Source organism: Pagrus pagrus, assembly GCF_965226575.1.
Source record: "Pagrus pagrus genome assembly, chromosome: 4".
Lineage (NCBI taxonomy): Eukaryota > Metazoa > Chordata > Actinopteri > Spariformes > Sparidae > Pagrus > Pagrus pagrus.
In genome coordinates, this window is record NC_140188.1 from 9534349 (window position 1) to 9556462 (window position 22114).

General features: G+C 40.7%; 1 protein-coding gene across 8 annotated transcripts in view; it reads right to left on the reverse strand.

Moving 5' to 3' along the window:
- The window catches only part of synrg (synergin, gamma), a 39642-nt gene that overhangs the window by 13609 nt on the left and 3919 nt on the right, over positions 1 to 22114 (reverse strand). For 2 of the 8 annotated variants that reach the window (XM_084350062.1, XM_084350060.1), the window contains exons 2-15: positions 19951 to 19991; positions 18299 to 18435; positions 17729 to 17856; positions 16856 to 16961; positions 16639 to 16750; positions 14988 to 15419; positions 12684 to 12950; positions 11419 to 11499; positions 10610 to 10806; positions 9190 to 9435; positions 8971 to 9110; positions 6316 to 6440; positions 5737 to 5799; positions 2853 to 3812 (exon numbers count right to left, since the gene is read on the reverse strand). In XM_084350062.1, coding sequence (XP_084206188.1) covers positions 2853 to 3812; positions 5737 to 5799; positions 6316 to 6440; positions 8971 to 9110; positions 9190 to 9435; positions 10610 to 10806; positions 11419 to 11499; positions 12684 to 12950; positions 14988 to 15419; positions 16639 to 16750; positions 16856 to 16961; positions 17729 to 17856; positions 18299 to 18435; positions 19951 to 19991 — 3035 coding nt within the window. The remainder of the gene's footprint in view (positions 1 to 2852; positions 3813 to 5736; positions 5800 to 6315; positions 6441 to 8970; positions 9111 to 9189; positions 9436 to 10609; positions 10807 to 11418; positions 11500 to 12683; positions 12951 to 14987; positions 15420 to 16638; positions 16751 to 16855; positions 16962 to 17728; positions 17857 to 18298; positions 18436 to 19950; positions 19992 to 22114) is intronic. The other 6 variants (XM_084350067.1, XM_084350066.1, XM_084350061.1 and 3 more) reach the window with 5 other exon arrangements.

The following is a 22114-nucleotide window of genomic DNA, read 5'->3' on the forward strand; positions in this document are numbered from 1 at the left end:
AAAGAACAGGTGTTTTTTTTTGGAAAAGATATGAATACAGAACATTTGAAAAGCCAGGTTGAAAAGATATTTCAAAGAACAAGCTCGAGGCAGGAAGCATTAACCCTTTGAGGACCTGAGGGGGGGGAAATAGGTTGAGCATCGCAAAAATCAATGCTTGTTTGGAAAGGCTGTGTACAAACTGCACTTTAGGGGCAGCACTTTAAGCGGCTGCCGTCTTTATACATTTACAATTACGAGTTTTAGTCCTGGTGTTTGTTCTAATAGCAAAATAAGAGCATGTGATCACAATATCTGCACGTAAAATAGTGAAGTGATCTTCATTCAAGCACTCAAAGGGTTACAGAAAACAAAGAGGGCCATCCTTACACCTGACATCCCAGAAAGAGCCTTCATTTACATCCAATCACAGAGGCAGAAACAGATTTAAAGAGACAGTATCCTTTTTCTCTTGCTACAGTGATTGTTTGTCAAAGCAGGCTAATTTATGATCCCCTAAATAATCGCACATCATTATTACTCAAGACAACAATGTTTAGTTTGGAATGTAAACCTAAAATATTTTAATTAACATTTTAATCTTACTAAATACTGTTAAGCTACATTTAATTAACATAGCTGGCAAATCACCACAAGATCAAGGAGTTTTTCAGAGCTCATATTCCTGTAATAAAAATACACTATTAAATCTGTATGTATACACTTCTTTTCTTTGATAAAAACAACTTGCAATACTGTTATGCATAAAATGGTATCTTGTTATTATGTTCTTGTCAATTTCACAAATTGAAAAGGCAGGCACACTGCAGCAAAAAGCAAGGCAGGAAGGGTAATACTAACTTCATTATGTTCTCAGAGAGCCAGACCGTAGAGCCACACGTGATTATTCATGCTGCGGTATCACAGATAACGGTTGAAAAGATAAAGAAAGAAAAAAAAAAAAGAAACTCAGATTCCTTTTGCGCTCCAGACTCAAAAGGAACCTGACAAAAGAAATACTGTCTCTTTAAGATACATGTCCAGAAACACAGTGCAAAGCATGGTGAGGTGCTCAAACTGCTCGGCCTGCTACACTTTAACAACAGGTTAGTCCCAGAGCTCTCCGAAAACAAGAACTTTAGATAAGTAAGGGTGGAGGGGACAGGTGGAGCAGCTGTTACAGAGGTGTAAAAGCTTCATAGGAATGTATAGATGTTAAATGGGCTCTGTACTCGCCCGATTAGCAGTGGTGCAAGTGTTTTTGCTGCAGCTCCATGGACTGTTTGAACACATCATCGTACTCTGTCAGTACAGACGGCCTGTTTGGGGTTAAACCAAAGTTCGACCACTGTACAGAAACTGAAATAAGGCAAAAGGGATGTTTACATTTATGATTTCTTCTGATCGGGAAGAAGAATTAACAATTCACGGATGAAACGATATGGTTGTTTATCGCACAATTAACTGATATGTTGAGCTTAGAAACAACTGTCACTGTTGTCAGGTGGAGACTTTGTCAACTTTCTCAAATTGTCTGAGCCTTCAAAACATTTAAAAAAATGAAAAATCACAAAGGCTTTCACCTGACAACAATTACACGTCTCTGGTTACATACAAGAATTAGTTTTGAATGGTTTCTGTGAAACATGAGCCATGACATGGAAGGTGAGATGCTCGATGAATAAATGATGAGCACTGGAGAGGAGGAGGAGGAGGGGGAGGAAGAGAGAGCGTTGGAGTGGACATAAAGACATAATAATGGGTCATTTCCTATTATTAAATGACCCTAAAACAACTAGTCATATATAAGTAAACTTTAACTTTCATGGACGTGAGGTAGGGGAGGAAAAGTCAAATATCTCATTCTTGGAGGACCTAAATAATACTGCATGGCAAGTCTGAAATACTGCTGGGTAATATGAAAGCTGACATACATAAAGACGTCAGCGCACACTCTCACCTTCAGACACTCATAGTGCATCCAGCTATGATGTGCCAAACATTTCAAAATAGCTTGTTTCCGGTTGTTGCGTGCAAAATGCCACATTAACTGAAACATTTCATTTGCAGGCAGCTAATTAAAATTATATCATCTGGTGCGCACTTAGCACAAACCAAAGTGTCAACAGTTAAAAAGGTGATGGCTTACAGATAATGCCTTTGGTAAGCTGCAGCCTATTGTGTGAAACCTGTGATTAGAATAAACAAGAGGATCATCAGCGCAACGCCCTCCTGTACTTGTCTGTATTCAAGTCAACCGCTCACACACACCGACACTCACACACAGACTCACTCACACACAGACACACACACACACACACACACACACACACGCATAGAGATTGGCCTGTGGAGACAAAAGGTACACTGAAGGGAGGCGAGATGTGTGCCGCTGTGGCATGGACACAACAAACAGGGACCTTATCCGAGTCACACAGACAGCAGCCGGAGAGCTCGTCTATGAACTATGACTGCCAACACATCAAAACCAGACTCTCATCATCATTTGTATATAAATAGAGATATGGGCCAGGACCTTTCTGTCAGTACAATAACAATATATGAAGGGAGCGAGGAGGGGAATATGTAAATAAAAAGAGAGGGGAGGAAGAACTAAGGATCTGAATAAATACATAAATAAATAAATAAGATGAAATGAATGATGAAATGTAGAATGAACAATGTGATGCGTCTAATCTGATATGTTTTTTATGTAGCGTCGTCAGTATTTGAGCATATTCAATTCGATTAGGACCCCCGTTACTGCCCTTTGAACCCTGGGCACTGAGGAGGAGAGGCCACTGCTGGCCTTGGAATTAATACTGTGTGTGACTGGACGGGGCCTCACCAGAGCAATCTCACTAGTTCCTCACCTGTAGCGGGGGGCTGGTGGGCCGAGAGACCCGGCAAATCCAGAGAGCTGTCCGACATCACATGTTTCAGGTCTCCGCCCATGTCCGAGAGCTTCATGTCCAGCTGCACTGACAGTGCGTCCTCGGAGTCGTCCTTTCCTACGCTGCTCCCGCCGATGGACGGGAGGTCGAGGGACTTGACTGAGGCCGAGTCCTCTTTGGCCTGTTTGAAAGCGGCCACCTTGTCCACCAGAGTCTTTTCCGAAGCCCCGAGCGCCGTGCAGAACTTCGAGGACTGAAAGTCGGCAAAGTCATCCGTGTCACTCTTGAGAGAAGAGAAGGAGCCGCCGCCACTCTCCTTAGTGTCATCGTAGGCCAGGCCGCCCTCCAGAGACAGCTGCTTGAATACGTCGTACTTGTCTGAGCTCTGCTGAGGCCGCTGCTGAGCGGAGGTCTCCCCTTGGACCCCCACGTTGCTCTCACCTTTAGGCTCCCCACCAGAACTGCCAAACGCCATGAAGTCTGCAAAGTCGTCCTGAGATGCCGCTACAGCTCCTCCTGCTGCTGAAGCCTGAGCAGCTTCAGAGGAGGAGCCGAAAAGGGCAAAGTCACCAAAATCATCTGCACCTCCCCCTGGAGGTTTTGCTCCTCCGGGAAGGAGCACTAAAGAGGGAGGAACGGCCACCGAGGGGAATGTGCTGGGTTTTGTCTCAGTGGGGGCAGGAACAGAGGGAGCTATAGATGAGAAAAGGTCCAGGTCGGCCATGTTGAGAGGATTTTTGGGCTGAGAAAGAGACGCTGCTGGCTGTTGCTGCTGCGGTAGATGCTGTAGAGACTGAGAGTTTGGGAAAGCAGAAGGGAAGGAGGGTTGAAAGATCTTGGCCTGTTCTGAAGGGTCTAGTGGAGAGACGCTGTCGGCGGTTTTAAAGTCTGTGAAGCCATCATCAGCGCTGACAGACTTGAAATCTGCAAATCCTTCCCCTGCAAACCAAAGAGAACAATTTAAGATCATTAAAAGAATATATATCATGGCAGAGACATAATGGGAAACTGACATGAGACGATTAAGCTGCACCGGCGACGATTCTGTGATTTTACAACTCTGCAAGAAAGGAAGTGTGTGGATTAGTTATTGAGCTCTTCAGTGGAGCAAGTTCCAGTCTTCTGACGAACTGTGGGCTTCAAAGAAGAGCACACATCACTGCACAAAAAGCTTTATCATCTAAAGACACACTAACATGCAATGAATTGTTCGAACTGGAACAGGAAATGATAGCAATTCTGAAAGCAATTCTGGCAAAAAATGTCCATCTTAACAAGTTATTCTGTCTGCCTGTGTCTGAAAATCCCTCAACTTTGCAAATTAAAATTTTTCTCAGTGAAGTAATAGAAGCCAACTTGCCGCCAGTGTAATTTCAGCATTTTTGGTTTGGAAGTATATTTGAATTAAGCATAATAAGGAACTGTTGTCTACAACTATCAGATACAAGTGCAAAGTAATACCTAGATGGCTTTAATGTATCTGGAAATGTTGTCTTTCTTCTGGTATAACAGAAAACAGCATTGAGTGAGACGTAATACTGGTTTGTTTTGCCTCTTTCACTTATAAACTCTGGACAATATCCAGAGAATCAGATTGGGACATTGTCCACATTTGCACATTGCAACAGGAGATTGTCCGTGTCAGACGTGTTCACACATGTTGGAAATACTTTGTTTGGTCTGGGCGAGGGCTGTAACGATGACTTTTGCATCAACTCAAGACTACATGTATTTAGACGTATCTGTAATATCAGCAGCTACACTCTGTGCCCGAAGATCCCACCGTAGAAAGAAAGCTGCAGCATTTTGGCAGAACTTTGACGATGAACAGCTTAAATGCCACTTTCATATGTCCCGGTGCACGTTTGTGTTACAGCTGATTCAACCAGCACTAACACGGAGGATTACACGTCATCACCACGCGCTTGCTGTGAACTCACTCTGGACGATTGTCTGCTCTATTCACATATGTGGCTATTTCCGGGGGAAATGATGCAAACATTTGTGTTCACACATACAGCTTTTTAAATTAATTTTTAATAATCCCATGCTGAATAAGACGATGGGATTTTTCTTTCTGAAGAAAGACAACATTTTAAAACTCAACAGAAGCTGCACCGACCAGTTAAGATGGGCATTTTTTGCAATGACAAAACTCCTTATATGCTACAAAAAGAGCAGCAGAAACATTTTTTGGAACAGAATCTTTTTGTCTCAAATCTTTGAAACACGTCGTTTTTATAAACCACACAGAAAGAAGTCAGAATGCATTCTTGGGTTTCAGCGGTTGTGGTATTATATATGCATTGACTAAAACAGAGAATCTGTTCACACTGCCGGTGCACGGTGAAGAAGATATAACTAATGGGCTCATTAAGGAGATGGAGCCTGACAATGCCAAGGAAAGGTCACCGCAAAGCATGACTTACTGGAGTTGTAAGAGCTGTCCCCATCGGAAACTGTTCTAATGAAACAGGGACGGGAAACACACCGGTATCAACACTGCAGGGCTTGCAAAACAGTGTAAACATGGAACAAAGTAGTGACCTGACAGCTTTATACATCTTATGAAACAATGTTGTAGGAGAACACTTAAAAAAACACTACAAACTCCAACCAAAATTACACAAAGATTTGTTCTCTACAGAGGGTGTGACACTATTTTTGAGCGTATGTCCTGTCTTCTAGTCGTGTGCTTGCAGGGACCATCTCAGAGCTTAATATGATCTCTTGTTTGCTGAAGAGTGCAAAAGGATCTGACTCAGGAACGCTTATTAATGTATAAAAAAGATGTTTAGTATCTGTGTTTGGAGACAGAAAGAGAATACAATGTGTAAGAGAGGGTTTTTATTAAGTTTCTTACCGACTGGTTTCTTGTCAGCAGGTTGCTCGAGCTGTCTGAACACACTGTATTTGTCTCCTATATCTGGATCGGAACAAATGAAGAAGAAAGGGGAAAAGTATGAACAGAAAATTCAATCACATTCAAAAGACAGGCGGGTGTTGCCTCAGTGAAGTTTGTTGTGCCAAAAATTGTACACAAAGTATCGTTCAAGGAGAAGTTAAAAGCATTTCCATGAAACTGAAGGTGCCCTCATTTAAGCTGCTTTGGGAACTATTTCCTCTGCATTATGATTTAATTTGACTTACAGTTTCCACATTCAGGGATCAATACTGTGTTAACAAGTAATAAAAATGCTGTGTGAGGAGGACAGGAAAAGGAGGTTGCCCTACTCCTCTGCTGTGTCATGGTGAAATGCGTGGAAGCCCGAATGAGTGAGGAGACATCTGAGGTGAGGAGTGGGAGGTATGTCATTATCTGTGTTGGTTTAAACATCTGAAGATCTTTTTTCCTTCCCTGACCTACTTTATCTCTTCTTTCTGTGGTTTACCCAGGCTGGAGCATTTAATGGAAAGAGAACAATGTTCCTATAGAGGGTACCTGAGGCAGGGGGTGTAGGCTCTGCAGGCTGATCCACAGACAGCTGCTTGAAGGCAGCGTACTTATCGGAGGACGTGACGGAGGCGGAGGAGGAACCAGAGACAGGAGTGAGCATGGCAGGCGTGCTGCAGAGACACAATGGCCATAGTCAGACATCAGGAGGAGTGAGGTTCAATAGTTGAGTTTAATCCCCATAAGCTGCCTGAGCTGATTGAACATTCGCCCAGGGCTCAAAAAGTTTGCAGAGTGAAAGAGGTTTTTTTTTTTTGTTAAAAGCTTTTTCATTCTAAATCGTCCTAACCATTATGGTGACTGGCTGATGCAAGCTGAAGCTACTTTCATCAATATCTTTGGGTTATTCATACTGAATGAAAGACAAAATCACACTTGCAGAGAGCGCTACAGAGGTGGATCATATCTGCCTTAAAAAATGTGACGTTTTGTCCAATTATCTTTGCAGTCTGTCAGTGTTTGGCAGTATGCTGTTATGATTTTAAGAAATATCTCCTTGACATATTCAATATCTTTGCTGTTTCTTAAACCAAAGCTCCTCTAATGTGGACGCAGACGACTGGGCTGCCTTAAAGTTACATTGCTGCCAAAAAGCTTTCAGCCCAATAAAAAACATCTCTATTGCAGTGTTTGCAATTTAGTTTATCAAATTTAAAGTCAGTTTTGTGAACGTTTTTACTTAAATTGCCTCGCACAGTTGAATTTAAAGGAACAGTCTGAAGTTACTGGTCCCTTGTCAAGAAAAGTCTGACACAGAAGCCCTCATAAAACCACACATTATTGATTTTAGACTGGATTTTGTACAAATTAGTAGAGATGATCCAACGCCATTTATCTCTTCCCATTATCGATTCTATGGTGCGTACTGCAACAAAGATTTACTTGGTGTGATCTCCTACCCCTAGTGGAAATCTTTAAGGACCTCTCCCACACAGCTAACAGCCTTTTGAATATTTCCTCTTCTCACAAGACAAAAACAACCAGAGTTTAGAAAAGCACATATCCCAAAGCCGTCCACCACTTTAACACTCTTAATTTAGCACTGTAGGCTTCTAGCAGATGTTTTTACTATGCACCTGAAGCACTGCCACAGGTTGTTTTTGTTTTGTCTTGTTTCTTTAATGGGCTTGAATTAATTTAATGTGTTAGTGTTTTTTATGTATCATTTTCTTTCCTGTGTTTGGATAAGCTCAGCAAGACAAGTTGCAATCAATCATGTTAACATAAAGCAATGAAGTTTTGTATCTAGAATCTTCTGATACCTGAACTTTGGTATCAGATCGGTACTTTTTATTAGCTGATACACAGAGTGCTAAAAAACATATATAAACATTTTCTCATCAGCTGTCCCTCGCTGTTTATTGATATTGGGTTTTTTAGCAGTAAAGAAATCAGTTAATTGGAAACACATGCACAGGATCTTGTTCGGAAGTAGCACGGTCCCGTTTCAAATAAATTAATCATGTGCGATCAGATCGGTGTACTGGCTGATACTGCTGTCTCACAGAGGCATTTCCGATACTGATACCAGTATCTCAGTATCTGAACGACACTACAAATTAGTCAAAGATGTAATGAAGGAGTTAATTAGAGAGCTTTAGAGGTTCTGGTAGGAAAATTTTGTTACCTTAGGACAGAGTCAGAATCTGTTTCCCTCTTTTTCAGTGTTTGTGTTAAGTTAGGCTAACTGGTTCTTGACGGTTGCTTCATATTAGAAATATAAATGTGAAAATGGCATCAATCCTCTTTTCCAACTCTAGAAAGCAAAGGAGCATACTCCCAAAATGTTCGACTATTCCCTTAAACAAATGTTGTCTCAGTATATATGCATAAAGAGCAAATAAAATGATATAATGACCATTTGTCTTTTATTTGAATGCGCCTGTGAAATGCAAAAAACAAAGCTTGAAATGTATAAAAATCCCACTTTACATCGCGAAAGTAGCTGATCTGATGACTAGAATCAAACATCGAGGGAAATCATTAAGACCACTTTCCAGCGAGTATCAGTTTCTTCAAAGCTCTTTCTCTGCGAGACATCTGACAGTAAGTTATGCCTGCCAACCAACATGGGCTTTTCAGCCTCTCACTGAATCAGACAGCGATCTAAGTCTGCAGGGAATTCTTGTTACATTTCTGAAACAGTCAAGATTGTATGTTTTCAGCGGAGAAATAGGAGGGAATTATAAAACGTCTCTGCCACTTAGATGTGAGATACTTTAGTTCTGCTTTCTCTTTGTCTTTCAACGGATAATTGCCTTTCAGCTTCCTCTCTGTGAAAAGGACGGCCTCTCCATATGGGTTTGGAAAGTAATATAAAGAAATGAGCTTATCTACTGTCCACTGAAATGAATTCATTAATAGATGACCCAAACTCATTGTTATTCTGGGGAGGTTATTACGAGCTACTAAGACAGTGCGTCTGACTGTACGGTTTCCAAGATAGACGATGCAAGCGCAAATATTATGCAGATTCACTCAGTTATAAATAACCAACGAGGGCTTAAAGGGCATATCTGTGAAAACTAATCTGTGAAACTAAAACTTTCAGCTTTTTAAGACATCACTTATTATTTGGCTCGAATTAAAAGTTGAAAAATAATTAATAGTTTATGCCTGCTGAGCATCTGCACTGCACTGTACCTGTTTTGGTGCTGGGGTGCGATGGTGGTGGGGAAACTTCCACCTGAATCCCCCTGGAACTCAGTGAAGGCCTGGTCTCCTGCTCCTGCCTTTGGGGCCTCTTGGAAGTCCTGGAAGTCATCGTCATCGGCTTTAGTCGCCTGAGTTGACGACATGTCGGTTAGTATGATGCGAATTATGATCAAGTAAAGGAGAATGCAGAACTGAAGGCATTGTTACCTGTGCAGGAGGGAAACTGGCGATGAAATTAGAGTTTGTGGGTGGTTGAGCCGGTACTGAGGGTGCCATGGCCATGACTGGTGGTGCTTGTGTGGGCATGGCCATGGAGACAGGGGGCGTGGCCATCATGGTCTGCTGGTGCTGGGGCATGACGGAGGCCATGGCCATAGCCAGGGCCGGCAGGTTGGGCACTGGTGGAGAGGGGAACTGACTGAGGATTTCCACATTCATTGCTGGGAGGCCACTCTGAAACAAAGGATACAAACTGGTTATATTTAATGTTTTTTTTTATTGTTAACAAATCCAGTTAAAAGACAGAAACTATATGGAATACGTGATATAGCTTAAAGAGAGGCAAAGTCCATCCCCTTCCACCTTATGTTGGAAAACATAAGTATGGAGGTTAATGGCAAGAGACAAATATTTTTTTGATCCAGTTTGAATTATGCCACGAAATACACATATGATGTTTGTCAATTTGTACATCTATCGCCATGTACAATTGTGCAGATTTTTTTTTTAATAAGGTCCCATGGTTGTACACTGGAAGGGGAGGGACTGCACCGCTCTATTCCTCTGTGCCATAGAGCTCAATGTCCAAAAGCAATTAAAAACAAAACAAAACAAAAGCTAAAGATTTAATTGAAACCATTTTTTAAAGATTTTTTTTTTGTTGTTGGAAAAAAAAAATGCCAGAGAGCCGGTGAGGAAGTGAGCATGAATTGAGAGGGAGAGATAAACACACTGTTTTTGGTCTTTTCATGGGGGTGTTGAGAAAAAACCTTGAACACCACCAACTTATTCCTGAAGAGGAAGTTTTACTGTTCATTTCGTTGTGTTGCAAGCTGCAAATAAAACACAGTTTTCGATTTCACTCACAGTGTGTCAGGACCCTTTGGCTACTCTGAACCTATTTTATTTGATGCCAACATGTATTCACTGAACTGGGGGAAAAAAGGCCAATGTTTGCATATAAATTATTCAATAAAGTCAAGCTCCTTTTGAACAGATGTCACTGGCAGACTCAGACTTTTCCCCTCACAGTTGTTGTGCTTGTGTTTTAAAGCTCTTGAAGATTTACATCACCGAAGGTGTCTTATTATTCCTCGCATGGAAGCGGTGGCATGCGGTGTTTCGTGAGCTGCCTGCAGATTTGCATCCTCCCAGGGGTGGTGGTGACAGGCCCAGGCTAAGGATGATAAGAAGCCTCCTGCCAAACTCGGCTGATGGGGACTCAGACGTATATGCGGCTTACAATGCTTCACGAGCCCTGGGCTGATTCACAGTGCTGCATCTTTCTCCCTATTTCTAGCTAAGCCTAATTTCAGCGTGGAGTTTGTGGCGAAGCTCTGTGGCAGCCATGGGGGATGATTAGTGAAGTCGTTCTAAGTGGATAATTTGTCTTGACTTCAGTGTTTACCTGCGCCACACCAATTAGTGCAAGTACAGTGTAGAGCTCCTCCTTGGTCAGCATGCCAGGTGTTGTGCGGTTGGCTGATGCCCAGATTTGCCCCAGTGCTTCCCTGGGAAGACCTGATGACATTAGTATTGGGTAAAGTTTGGCTGTGTCGATCCCTGCCGGAGTCATGGTGTATTCAAGAACCTTCTTGAACATTTCTAAGGAAAAAATAGAGAAAGGAAAATATTCAACTATGCAAGAAATTGAGAGATTGACAACTAAATTCGTAATTAAAATGAACATTTTTATAGAGTGTAGGTCAATTTCTTTTTATAAAACACAGTGTAATGTCACATATAAATATCTGAAATACTATACTGGACAAGGGATGTTAACGATTCATCGATAAAACATCGTTAAGAATTGAACTAATTAAAAATGTATTAGTAAACAATTACAGACGGATGCATCAAAGTATCTTGTTACAAATTACAAACACTTGTTTATCAATTTTTTTAAAATAAAATACTGATGTGAGAAAATGTATTTGATTAAAATAAAAGTAACTTGTAATCTAAAAAATACAAAAAACGTTCAATAAAAACTGACATTACATTTTAGTCATTTAGTAGCCTCAATATACTTTTTTTAAAATTTTTGCTAGGCTAGTTATTGAATAGTGACAGACGGGAGCGCTGCAATTAAAACGAGGTCATTATTTTGTGTAAATTTGGATATTATTTACTTTATCTGTTCTTTTGACTATCAATGAAAGAAACTGCTTAAAATTTGCATCCCTGTACCGGACATATCTGTGTATAAATGTTTACCTGGGACGAGGCTGTCATTGTAAACCCAGGCTGGCACCATGGGCTGGATGTGCTCTTGCTGTGGGTACACACCAACACCTGCTGTCACAAGCACACACACACACACACACACACACACACGCACACGCACACAGAGTTAGTTGTTATAGCAAAAAGCCTTGTCCAGGCATACGATCTGCCAAGCCTCTTGGCAGCTGAGCCCTGCTTGTATCGAACTCAACAAAATCATACACCTGATGTCTGGAAGGCTCAGTGCAGATGTAACGCTCCCCTGCACTGAATCACAAGCGTCAGACATCTATAAATCAGTCCGTGAGCCATTTCCAGTCTCAAGGAGAGGGGAGAGAGGAGGCTGCCTTGTAAGAATAAAATAACTAAAAATCCAATTTAACCGCTGGCGTTGACCTAAATAAGCTTTAGTTTTCCTGCAAATATATACTAACAAACATTTTGAAAAAAAAAAGGTATGGCTCGCTTTGAGCCCGTAACACTGCAGGGCATCTGTTTGTTCAGGCAGCCACATAATACTCCCATCAGTCTTCGGCAGTTAAATGAATCTTATTACAAATCTCCCCGGTCTCTGTGATGAGCCTCTATATTTCCCTCGATGACACGGACGCAGACAAACAAATAACAGCACAAAGGAGTAGCCGAACTGCATGCACAATCAGCCTTGGATTATGTTTGGACCCCAGTGGCACCTGCCAATCCATGCGCATCCCTGTTAAACCAAAGCAGTCAGCATGCGCCAGAGGTCGTTCTCTGAGAGGGTGTTACACAGCGAGGGAACAGACGGCAGCTTATTGAGTCAGCATGTATTACACCAGGACCGCGATAAACACAGTCCATTTCCACATTGTGTGCAAAGAGCGCCAACATGAGAAGGACCCTCTAATAAGATTTGGCCTGAAGTGACAGGTATAAAGCGGGCAGAAATAAGAGCAGAGACATGGCTTAGGAGATGTAAAGACACCAGGGAGGGTGCCTGACAGACACCGCCACTCAATAATAATCTCCGAGGTGAAGGAAATGTCAGAGGGATTTCATTTAACAGCACAGAGGCGACAATAGATTGAAGCCCAGTCCAGAATCTGGTATTGTGACCCAAAGAGATAGAAAGGATTAAGCCGTTATAATAGATGAAGAGTGAAAATATTTCCCCGGGACAGACAGAAAACTACCACCTTGATTGTGTGTTAATACTGTAGCAAAGCAAGAGAGAGAAGAAGAAGCTATGAAGTCTAATAAACAGGCACTTCTCTCACCACTGTCACTACCGGTTTGAGGAGACGAGTCAGCAGCTGATGTGGGGACGCTGGGTGCTGACACCGGGGCCTCTGTGACGAAGACAGAACCCAAGTCCTCAGGGGCCGCAGCCCAGTTCCTGGATTTAGTACTGGATTGAAACTGGGCTGCCACTTGAGATCTAGAGCCCATTTTAGCCAAACTCTGCTTGGACTTAAAGCTAACCTGGGCCGTTTTATCAGCAGTGAGGTCACATGAGGAGAATAGCTTCTCTTCCAGGGACGGGCCTAGAGGGGTGAATGAGGAACAGGTTTCTTGATAACACACACTTGCTTTACAGACAGGAACTGAAGTTTCCTATTTCTCAGAAGCTAAACTGACAAATACACCTGTTGCTATACATTCAGGGGGATATTTATATGTGTTTGTAGCCCTTTTTACACACATAACAGTTATTTACTATAGGCTTAAATGAGAAAACAGCATCAATAAAAATTGTGTGTTTGGTCTCATGTAATATGTATTTAGAGGCGTTCCTGTTCAGAGGTGCAAAATATGGGAGGAGGGAATGGAAATTCACAGCTGCTGCACCTGATTTATCACTGCGGCAGAGGAAATTGCATCTAAAATTTAATGTATGAAAAACCTAGGGGTAAAATCTACTGCACTGTTTTATCAGATACTGAGAGAAGAGGAAGATATTAAAGCCAGGTCCAACTAATGAGTGAGAGAGTGACTTTTACTTAATCATAGCAGGTCCAGTACAGTTTGATACAGTTGAAGCTGCCAGTAATAATTACTTAATCAGCTCTGCAATTATTTTTTCTTTATCAGTTTACAGAAATAATCATCAGAGGAGTTTAAAAGTTTTACCAGGCTCATTTGGTATGAATACATGCCAGTGTCTTATCTTCAAACGCTGTTACGTTAAGTTCTGCAGTAGAGCGGCAACAATTCAATCGATTAGTTGATCGAAAGAAAATTACTCATCAACTATTTTGATAGTTTATTAACTTTTAAAACGGCAACATTGGCCGTAGAGTCTGAAGACAACGAAGAGTCTTTGGGTTTTGACTTGTTGGCTGGACAAAAGAAGCAATTTAAAGATGTCCCTGTGGGCTCTGGGAAATTCTGATGAGCATTTTTCAGAATTTTCTACATTATATAGAAATTGTTCTTTTAACCCGTTTCATTACAGCAACCTCTTGCTGCCTGTTCAAACCTCGAAGAAAGTCTCAGACAGAAAGTCTGAGGATGCTTTTTTTTTTTTGTCCTAGTTTGACATTTTAAAGATTAAAAGAATCATTTAATTAATTGTGAAAATAATTGTTAGTTGCAGCCCTATTCAGCGGCAGAGAAAAACTTTCTTTGGTGAGCTTATATCTCTGCACATTAGTTTAAAAACAGCCATGTATGAAAATCAGATGAACTGCAGCAGGACTCATTAACATCCATCTGTAGTAAATACCACTAAAAAGAAAAAAAGCAGTGATTTAAAATGTTATCCCTTAAATATCCCCCTAAGTGTGTTTATATTTGGTTTACTGTCACACAGTTTGTATTTTTTTATTTTTGTATCTTACATTCCTGCCTGCACATCCTGTATCTTGTCAGGGCCAATTAACCATGTCTAATTTCTGCTATTTTGAATCTACAGTATCTGAACAAGATAAATTTAAGCTAAAAAAATGTATTCCTGTGGTCTTTCTTCTCTTTTATCCGAGGCGAGCGATCCCAGGGCCATCTAATCTGCTTATTCCAGATGCTAAACAACTAGGTCAAAAATGTCTCAGAGGATTGGGGGATGACACTCGATGGAGGGCGAGCTGTTGCATTTCTCTGGACAGCAGGTGATCTCTCTGTCCTGTCATTCATAGTCTAGAGGCCAAGAGCTGTCACAGAGCAGCTGCTCATCCCAGAGATTAGACGGCAGATGACACGTGACAGTGACAGTCTTCTATCAGTGCACAGACCATAAACCAATTCAGCATTAGTGGCTGATTCAGCCACTAAATGGTTAAAATCTACTGGTAAACAGTCTTAAATTGGATTTCTTATTATTTTGCATCCTTGTTTGTCTGATAGCTTTAGAGGTGTAGGTAATGAGGCCATCTGCTGTGCTGACTGCATGCTTTAACACTGCAACACAGGCCAAAAACAACCCAAAATCCAGACGTACCAGTAAAAATATTCAGCATCAGCAATAAAAAAAACAGCACCACAAGTCAAAAAAAAATCCTCCAGATTCATTCAAAGTTTAAATGGGTGAGTATAAATTATGAGGACGGGATGGGGAGGTGTCAACAAAGCAGAAGAAGAGTTACCTTGAAATGTAGATTGGGAGCTGGTGTTGACAGCAGAGTGTTGGGTGACAGTGGGGATGGACACAGAGGCAGGGAGGGACTGAGGGAGGGAGGAGGAAGAGGAGGACAGGTCTGCCCTCAGGGGAGGGGGTGAAGGCTGGACTTGGGCCTGAGAGGAGAGGTGGAGGTTGGAGGAAGGGAAAGCGTTTACAGGACCCTGAACAAAGTCACTAAAGTCATCATCGTCCTCAGTGAAACCTGTGTTGGGGGCAGAGGACGAAGGCTGGACGTGGGTGTGAGAGGAGAGGCCAAAGGTGGAGGAAGTGGACGAGGGTGGAGGGAAGGAGGCGGGGGCGTCTAAAGGCCCCTGAAAGTCACTAAACTCGTCATTGTCCTCGGACAAAGCCGGGGGGAGGGAGTGAGTGGTGACAGACGGGTGTGATGGCGATGAGTCTGCAAAAATGAAGAAATAATGATGATGGCACAACACGTGACACACACACTACAATGGAGAATGAATCAAGCGTCTCACATTGCAAGAGTGAGATAAGACCATTTTGTGCAGGACCAGAAATTGTAGAGCTGCTAATTAAACCAAAATCTCTTGACATACAGTGTTTAATTAATATTTTGATTAAATAAAATGTATTTAACTGAACTAATGAAGAAAAACTCTTAAAATTTAAATGAACAACACCAGAATATTGACCTGTGGGTCAGGACTAGAGCTGCAAAGATTATTTGGTTTGTTGATCAAAAGAAAATATTTTGATAATCTATCAATCCGTTCAGCTTCTTAAATGTAAAGATTTGCAGCTTTTCTTTGTTATTTGTGATAGTAAATTAAAATCTTTTGGTTTTGGACTGGTGGATGGGCAAAATAAGCCATTTGAAGGTGTCATGTTGGGCTCTGGGAAATACTGAGGAGCACTTGAGCATTTTTTATACTTTATAGACTAACCAATTATTCATAAAAATAATCAGAAGATTAATCAGTAATGAAAATAATCATTTGTTGCAGCACTAGTAGGGACCCCTTCAATGGATCACAATATCAATCTGAGGGGTCCTGAGATGATTAACACGATAAAAAAGAATAAAAAACATTGTTCTGTGACATGAAGTTTTTTTTTCTGGGGAAATACTAGACAGTTCTTGCTTGTCTAGTTGCTAATAATCATTCAAATTAAACCAGATTTGACAGGTTTAAAGGTAAAAATCAATCTTCATGACTCATAGATGTATAAAAGTTATGCCAAGGAGCTGCTAAGAAGACACTGCTTCATCTTAAGGTCTGACAGAACAAAAAGTCCAGGATGTTTTGTGGTAAAGCGTTACTTCAAGTTGTTTTTACTTATAAAAACTTACTTATATTTACTTATAATTGATTAAGTGATAATGACAATACTGACAGGTGACCAGACGAAGCAACAGATGTGAAAAACGATGTAATAAAAGAAATGTGATTAAGATTGTGTGTTGCATATTATGTACTCAGAAAGATAATCCCAATTTTGGCTCATTTTGCTGCCAGCTGTGCCGTCGTCACGCTGACCTGCCTCTGATCCTCCTATTATTCTCAGCAAGGAGCTACACAAAGCTGATCTGCTGATGGAGAGGCACGACAGTAAAAACCCAGGGATTACATCTAAAGGCGTTGAGGTGAAGGTACCTGGCTTCTTGGTCTGTGATGATGGAGTGGGGTGCATCTTTGCGTCTCTGCTGAAGCCATCCAGGTTGCCTTTGATTGCCTCCAAGGCATCATCGCGGCTCTTTTCTCCTGTCTGAGTACAGAACAATAGAGTATTAAGAGCCCAGAGGGTAACACAGATGAGAGTTGAACATGCCAGAAAAATGATAAAATGAATAGGACGGGCAGAGAAACTCACCTTGGGTTTGACACTGCTGAGCAGCCTCAGCTTTTGTTTCTGCTCCTCAAACTGTCTTCTTTTCCTGTCCTCCTCCAGCATCTTCTGCTGCTGCTCCAGACGTTTTCTAAAAGGGCAGGACGAGTACAGACATTATATGGAGAGCTGAAATCCAGACGTGAAAAGATCAAAACTGAAGAACTGAAGGGTTTCGAGGGCAGACTGCGCATCGGGAAAGTTTCATCATTACATAAATAAACGGAGTAGCAAAATTGTGAAAAGGAGGCTCTTCAAAAACAGTGGGTCCTTCTGGCTCCTATCAATAAAATAATCATAACTCTGGTCTGTTTTATAACAACAAAGACAATGTAGTTTTACTTTGGTCACTGGTTTGTGTGCTATTGTTGTTAACTTTTTCCTTTATGTAAATATTTAAAATTATAAATAAATGTTTGTATAAATAATACAGCAAACAAATAACACAGTAGAAAATAATAACAGCATGCATCATTATAAAAATGTAATATCTGTACTTTATAAAAGTAAGTCTTCTTCTTCTCCTTTGTTTTTGTTCGGCCGGCACTCTGCCGGTTGTGCCAACAAGTCTCTTTATTTGTTTAATTTTCCTCACTACAAAACAATGTAGTGTCATTTTTGAGGGTGAAAACAAAAACACTTTTACACCAAAATTAGTGCAAAAAGTAGGCTTTTGACTTTTTTACATTGCCGTTAGATGAGTTTGCCAGTTTTTTTGTGTTTGTTTTAAAAATCTTAGATCGCAGAGTAATCGTAGACTTACTCAGCTGGTTAAAATGTACAAATGCGGTTGTGAGCATTCAAGCTTACACACAGACTCCACACAAACAAACACAAAGATGAACCGTGATGTCTTACTGGTGCTCCTCTGCCATCTGTTTCTGCATGTCAGCAGTGTACTGGGGTCCAGCTGGTCTCATACCCATAAACTGTGGCTGACCCAAGAACTGCATCCCAGGGGTCTGCATCCCGATAGCCATGCCGCCCTGTCAGACACAAAAAAAACACACAAACAGCAGCTTAGAAACCTTATTAGGATTCTTACTGTCACACTCCTTTTCACTTGATATTAAATGCTCACACCAGGGGACAGCAATGCAATTCAGAAAGATGTTAATGGACTTAAAAATCACCAGGCTGCGATAAATTCCTGTTAATGTGCTGATGTTTAAAACAGTCTGCGAGAAGATTGATTCGAAAGCTAATATAGTTAAGAGGTCCCAGGCTTCCACTTGAATGAAATCTGTTAAATCAATACAGAACTGCTTCAGTATCATGTGTTCGTTAATGGAAGCCCACACAAATACTACAAATGAGGAAAAAGGACAGAAAAAGGACAATTTCACCAAGAAAAACAAACAAACTGATAAACAAAGAATCACGAGGATAAATAAATACAGCACACCCATTGCAGATACACAATCTCACCTGCATTGGCATGGCTCCTGGGGGCATCTGTCCCCCAAAGTTCATTCCCATCATGCCCTGCATGTTCGGCTGCATGACAGGAACCATGGGGAAGCCCTGCTGTTGCTGCTGCTGCTGTTGCTGCATGGGTACCATGCCTGCAGAAACACACACACACACTGTTATGATGTACTGTAGACATGAGAAAGAATAGAGCATTCAATTACTGTTTGAAGCATGAAAAGTAACCCCAATTTAAAGTACACTGAAGAAAACTTAATACAAGTCTGGAGTCTGAAAAAAGCCTCCAGAGTCTGGACATGATTCACTATTGCAAATCAATTTCTTGGACAGCTGGAAAAAGACAGGGGCTCAGCAACAACCAAATCTGTTTTTCTGGTGACTACTGTGACAGCTTGCAGCAAAACAAGAGCAGTGAGGGGAGAAAAAATGGAAAAGTGTCTGTTTGTTTTCACAGATGCTGTGTGAGCTGACAGCCAGAGCTGAGCAGCCAGCTCCTCCTGCAGCCTCCAGATGATTCACCGTGTTCGGGCTCAACAGGGCTGAATAAGTGGCTTGTTTAGGAGGCTGCACACAATCTACTTTGTCTAAAATGGCACGGCTAATGGGAGCATGTAATGACCCCTGAGAGACGCTTATCCCGATGGTCTGCGGATGGTTTATCAGGAGTGTTACTGCAAAGTCAACAGCCTAAATATGACAAACACACACAGCTAAATGAAAGTATATCTGAGGCTTGAAATGCACCATTCTGGGCATGGTTAACAAAAGGTATGAGCTCCAGTGTGCCAGATCCTTGCTGCTATTTACTTCTACCTAATGACTTAAAGTGATCTTAAATGGCAAGCCAATTGTTAACAGGAAACACTAATGAGAAGCAAAGTAGAAACAATCTGGCTGGAGTTTTACAGACATCTATTCTTAATCTTTAATGACAGAACCCAGTACGACAACAGCTGAACATGTTCTGCATTTGTGCCCGATCAGTGAAAGTAACTGTATCTAAATTTATGAAAAGTTAACTATTCACTCGTTTGGAAACCACTTTTTCATTATCTTGTTGCATTAAGTCAATCACATTTAAACATGTTGTTCATGACAAGTTTCACAAGGATTACATCTACACTCCAAACATACTGACATAGTGTGCTAAATGATCAACAGGTCACATTTAAAAGCAAAATCCTCAGGACCTGATAAATTTAAATGATTACATCATCGACATATCGTACATATCTTATGTTACAGTATCTTATTTTATGGACTGCTGATGTTTGTACAGTCTCTTAATCATTTTTTCAGACCTTGATGTTGCCCATCGCTGTTACATGTGTGTTTGTTTACATAAGAATGTCTTTTAGCCAACATGATGCCAAATTAACTAGCTTGAGCACAAGTGTTTTCCCATGTTATATTCACTTTTTTGGTTGCATGGTTATTTTTTATTTGTGAGTATTTTTTTCAATTCAAAAGTTTGTTGTTCTTTGTAGGGTGTATCTACATTATTATGCAATTTTATTACTATTAAATCAGTGGCATATAATGGTCCTAATATGACAATAATAGTCTATCACAATTAAAACTGGTTAAATATATTTCAAGTAAAGAGTTTGGAGGAATAGACTGATAATGTTGATTGTTGACTGACTCACCTTGTGGCGGTCCTAGACCCCCTCCAACAGGATACATAAAACTAGAGAGAAAGAAAAAGAAGAAATGAAGGTTATGACATTCACACAAAGGCTACAGTAAAGAAACATAAAGATAATAGCCTAAAACTTGAGCTTAGCAGCTGTAACTTTATTATGTGAACGCATCCTGGAAGATTTCAATGTCCTGACCAAATGATCTTAGTTTATTGTGCTTAAAAACAATTTACAGAGACAACATCATCGACCCAAAGCATCAGGATTTGACAACCTGGGAATGAAACTCAACAAACTATCTTATACAGGAAATTTGGATCAGACTTCCACAATCACTGCATCCACACTCAACACACATTAAAGAAAAGTGTAAAACAGCTACAGGGAAGATCTAAGACCATAATAATCAAACATCCAGTACAATCAGTTCAAGAACCCTTTGCAATGTGAGAGCTATGACTGCATTAAGCTGAAATAAAATCACTGAATGTCTGAGTAAGTAAATAAATAAAAGCCTTATTTGTTATTCATAGCTGTTGACCCAGTTGAGAACAACTTGTTCAGTTCTTGATGTGTCTTTTTCATCACAGACTGCTTTGAATTCATGCTGTATTTTATTGTGCAATTGACGTCATTTCCCCAAACACCAGGTAAATAAAAGCTGCTTTCACGATAAGCACTAAATCTGGCAGGTAAAAAGGAAACATTGATTCTCAGTTTGCTGTCGGCAGCAGGTACAGAACAAGCCTCGCAATGAGCCTTTTGTTCTGCAAACTTAAAGTAGTTTCAGTTAATCCACAAAGACTAGATTCAAGGTGACTTTTCTGATCATTTATGCCTCAAAGAAGCACACTTAGTGCAGTTTAATTTCCACAGGCGACTTGGACTCACTTTCACTGGGTCTGTCTGTGCTGAGAAACAGGCCTTTAAGAAATAATCAGAGGAAGCCACCACGAGTCGGCCAAGTCTCTCATCACCAGAGCCAACCCAAACAAGCCTTCAGCTATTTGTCGAATAACTTATTACATCTCAGTTTTTCAGGCTGGAACTGATGATGCAGAAACAAACAGAAGAAAGAGCCAGCCGGGTCTCTGCTTCCCCAACTGACTCAGAGCTAAATTTGAGCTTCTAACGAATCCAGTGGGTGAGTGACATTATCATACCGATAACTTCAGTACCAACACAACTGTGCTAACTAAAGGGAGGCAGGGAACTCATTGTAACACAGTTTAAAGCGTTTACCGATGCAATTATCAACTCCCCATGGCAAACATGGAATAATTTTGACTTGAGTTTGACTTCTAAATGCAAATTAACTTTTAGCAGCTTTGATAATTCATCATTATAAAGTGGATGTGTATTTTTGTACAGTGTGAGTTTTGGAAACTGTACACCAGGGCTCAATAATTTAAGATTAACAATGGATCAAATGACTGTGTAATGAGGAAGGAGGCTGTCGAAGTGAATTATTACAAGACTCTGCAGAGTTTCATGGTGTCTTTCAAAGTGTTGTTTTGTTTTCTGGCCAAAAACTTAACTGTTCTGGTTCAGTCTCAACTCCCTCGCCAGTTTTCAGCAGCAACCGGCAGCTGTTTTTTTGGAAGAATCTCTAAAAACTCCTCAAAAACAGACACATATAGCAACTAGCTGGTGAGGCTAAAGAGACAGATATTTCTCTCAGGAGAAAGTGTGGAGAGCAGAGAAGGGAACCACCCTCGCCAAAACTCAAGAAGTAGCCGAGTTCAAAACCTAAACACCATGCACATGTTTACGTCCAGGCTTGTAGTCTGGTGATTATTTTCATTGTTGATAATTTTCTTGATTAATCAATTTGTTTTTTAATATATAAAAAATCGGAAAATGGTCAAAAAAGCCAACCACTGTTTCCCACAACCCAAGGTGACGTCCTAAAATGTCTTGTTTTGACCACAATCCAAACATATTCAGTTTACTGTCAGAGAGGAGCAAAGAAACCAGAAAACATTCATATTAAAAGAAACTGGAATCGGAGAGTTTGTACTTTGATCAAATGATTAATTTAACAGTCAACAACTAATCAATTAATTGATTAATCGTTTCAGCTCTTGTGGTCTCATTAAATTGTTAGAAGTGATCAAAATTTCAAGAATTTGGTTTAAATTTCCAGTTATCGACTCTTCTGCATCAAGAC